At 36.0% G+C, this 3,293-nt stretch overlaps 1 protein-coding gene across 3 annotated transcripts in view; it reads left to right on the top strand.

The window, feature by feature from the left end:
• Positions 1 to 2,998, top strand: part of LOC107655524 (synaptotagmin-like protein 5) — a 27,079-nt gene extending 24,081 nt beyond the window's left edge. For all 3 annotated transcript variants that reach the window (XM_016443037.1, XM_016443038.1, XM_016443039.1), the window contains one exon: positions 916 to 2,998. In XM_016443037.1, the coding sequence (XP_016298523.1) occupies positions 916 to 1,058 (143 nt within the window). In that variant the 3' untranslated portion in view covers positions 1,059 to 2,998. The remainder of the gene's footprint in view (positions 1 to 915) is intronic.
• Positions 2,999 to 3,293: the final 295 nt, after the last annotated feature.

Genomic DNA, 3,293 nt, shown 5'->3' with positions numbered 1-3,293 from the left:
GCGGAATTATCTAGTTTGCGTGGGTTGTGAGTCGGCACGGCTCCAGCGCTGATGAATCTAAGGTTCTGAAGAGTATGTGTGGCAGTCAGTCACCGCACTGGTGTGAATCCTATATTTAGTAATCACAGATTCTAGCCTACGTCTTGGAATATATGACCCAAATAAGAATTTTCACCGGATATTGTCATAAGTAACAAGTCTTATAAACAAAAATTATTATTATTGTTATACTTTATTCTCAGATTATTAATGTTAACAACATCAGCATTGCGTGACTATAAGTATAGTGTGTGTGTAGATTTCCATTTCTGTACAGTCTAATCTCTAATTGTCATACCATTCCAATTTCATATTAAGAAATTCTTTTAACCCAAAAAGCAAACTATGCTCCCTTTGAACTGGTTGTCTTTAAAATACAAATCTTGTGTAATCCCAGGCTATCTGTAATCAGAAGCACATTTAAAACTGGAATATAACTTTATTTCATTCACATGTATTTCATATAATCCTTTCTGGATTACAATCCGCCATCAAAATTATTTTTTGACATTTAATTATTCAGGGTGCTGTGAGAAAAGGCTATGAACGATCCGCCACCTAGTAGCCGGGACAACTCCTTTATGTTTACAGACGTGACGTAATGACGAAGCGGCATGCTTCCTACCCGTACCACTCAAATTAGAAAACAGAAGGCGATAGTTTTGAACACTGGCTGGTTATGTACTTGCTCAAATATTGATTTTTGATCATTTTTAACCAAAAAAAAGTTACGGACTTCAGCTTTAATTTCTTTAAACGAGATTTTTATTTTTTTTATTTCCCCCACGAGTGTCTGACATTCAAGCAGCACAGCTATATTTTCTTCTCGTTTTGATCTTGCATACAGAGCATAACTGACCTGTTTGTGACCTGCAGGTCTGAGTTATGGGAAAGAAGTAGATTGGAACGATGCCTACGGGGAGGAGCAGCGACTATGGCAACGCATGATTGACAACCCTGAGGTCCTGCAAGAGTGCACACTGATGCTGCGATCCAGCATGGCCAAAAGGAAAACATAGAGAGAAAGAAAGAAAGAGAGTTTCCCTGGCAATACTCATCAAATCTGATAGACACTGTAAAGTGCTCTTTATGTTCTTTGGCAGTACTCGCACTAGATTCTCCCAGATTCTCATTCCAACATTCATATGCACTCTAAATTCTCAAAACACATGCATATATACACACATATGCACCTCTAAGGTTCTATTTACACCTTCTTGGCTGACAGATTGGCATTTACACCTGATGTTAACAGGTTTCTCAAATGTGTCTCTTGTGACAACATGGGATCAGATTTCAAAGGGAAGAAACTCAGATTTTTATGACTACACACATTATTTATGTCAGTGCAGTACTGCATGTTGATAAAGCATAAAACATTTGAAAAAAGGAAGAGAAAAAAATTGTACAAAGTCTCTTCCAAATATATTGAAATTTTAATCTAAGCACAAACCAATTTTCAAACTGCATTCATAATTTTTTTTTAGTCGTGTGCCTGTATTAAGCACCCTTCAAAAGTGTGTGCTTCAAATGATGTTGATATCAGGCTTACTGAAAAATGTTTTTAATTGGACAGTTGATTTTAAAGCTACATGAAACTAGCAGAGTTTTAATTCTCTGCCACAGTGGATGATGGGCAGGTGTACACTGTCCTTCACTGACCTGTCTTCATTTAGCACTGCCCGCTTGTGATTGAACAGCTGAGACGAATCTCAGACCAGGTGTAAATGGTGCGACACGCTACACTCCAACCCAGGTGTTGTTATATTTTAAACCAAACACTCATTGGTCATAACTCTGAACAGCACATGAGGACTATTTCAAAAGAGCACAGTGAACATTATCAACAATTAAAGGTCACATTTGTCCTGAAAGAACAAAGCACAAATCACTTCCTCCAAACACACACACACAAAATAAAAAAATTAATCCAATTTGCACAGATAGCACCTGCATGTAACGCTTGCACACATGAGAACAATGTACTGAATGTGATCAATAATTTCTATGAGCACATTTATATAGACATGCACAGATGTTATGATAATCATGTCAGATCTGTCACATACACGTACATTTGGCTAGAGAGAGAGAGAGTGATGCTGACTGTTAAATTTCATAGCTAGTTTTACCACAGTTTTAAATGTAAAAAAACAATATCTGGGGCCAATGTAATTCATTATATTGAACTAGATTTACAGTTCCTCCAAGAAATTCCAATGTTTTTGGTAAAATGATTGTTGTAAACACAAATGTAGAGTAGATAAAGTAGGAAGATTAGATTTCTCCACCATTAAATGTTTCTACACCATGTTTCATAGTGACTAGTCACAATTCAGCATGCAAATATTACATTGACATCATTGCTATCAGGTAGATTTCCCCATTTGCCACTGATCTATCACACACATATCACCCCACTCTGAAGGAAAAAAATGACTATGTACTATAATATAATCGAAACCAAAAATTCAAAGAAAAACTAAGACTAAAATCATCTATAAAAACGTATGATTTGAGTTGAATTTATAGCATAAAAGTGGATAGAAATACAGAAAAGGATCACAAAACACACAGACACACACATACATACATATGCACACATATTGCATAAGTACAATGCTTAGAGCCCCTATATTGAGTTTTGAGCCGAGTTTAATAGATAATTCCCCAGTTGATGCTATTGAGCTATCATGTCACTGTGAGGTCTCCATGAATGTGTCCTTAATACCTATAATACTTTTGTTAGCATCAGTCAAGTGAATAGACCTTATAGACAACTTACTGTATAGTAAATTTAGATTTTGTGGCATGTATAAGGCTCAGTGTTTGACATCCAAGTGTTACCGTGTCTAATATCGTCTGAAGCTGTTTGATTCACAGCATGTTCAGTGTGTGTGTGCTGTTTCCACTCTCATCAGGAAGACAGTGTTTAGGATTGTTCTGTACTGTACTTTATCATCTTCAGAAAGAGAATAAACTATTATTAAACAACTGTTGCTCTTTCATTACTCTTTTTTTCCATGTCTTAATCATTATTTGCAGTTTTCTATATTTCTCTCTCTTTCTACATAAAATTAATCCAATTTGCACAGATAGCACCTGCATGTAACGCTTGCACACATGAGAACAATGTACTGAATGTGATCAATAATTTCTATGAGCACATTTATATAGACATGCACAGATGTTATGATAATCATGTCAGATCTGTCACATACACGTACATTTGGCTAGAGAGAGAGAGAGTGATG

This window comes from Sinocyclocheilus anshuiensis, unplaced genomic scaffold (genome assembly GCF_001515605.1).
Source record: "Sinocyclocheilus anshuiensis isolate Anshui unplaced genomic scaffold, SAMN03320099.WGS_v1.1 scaffold1148, whole genome shotgun sequence".
Classification (NCBI taxonomy): Eukaryota; Metazoa; Chordata; class Actinopteri; order Cypriniformes; family Cyprinidae; genus Sinocyclocheilus; species Sinocyclocheilus anshuiensis.
Note: the sequence above shows the minus strand (reverse complement) of the source record. Positions and strands in the feature narration are given on the sequence as shown.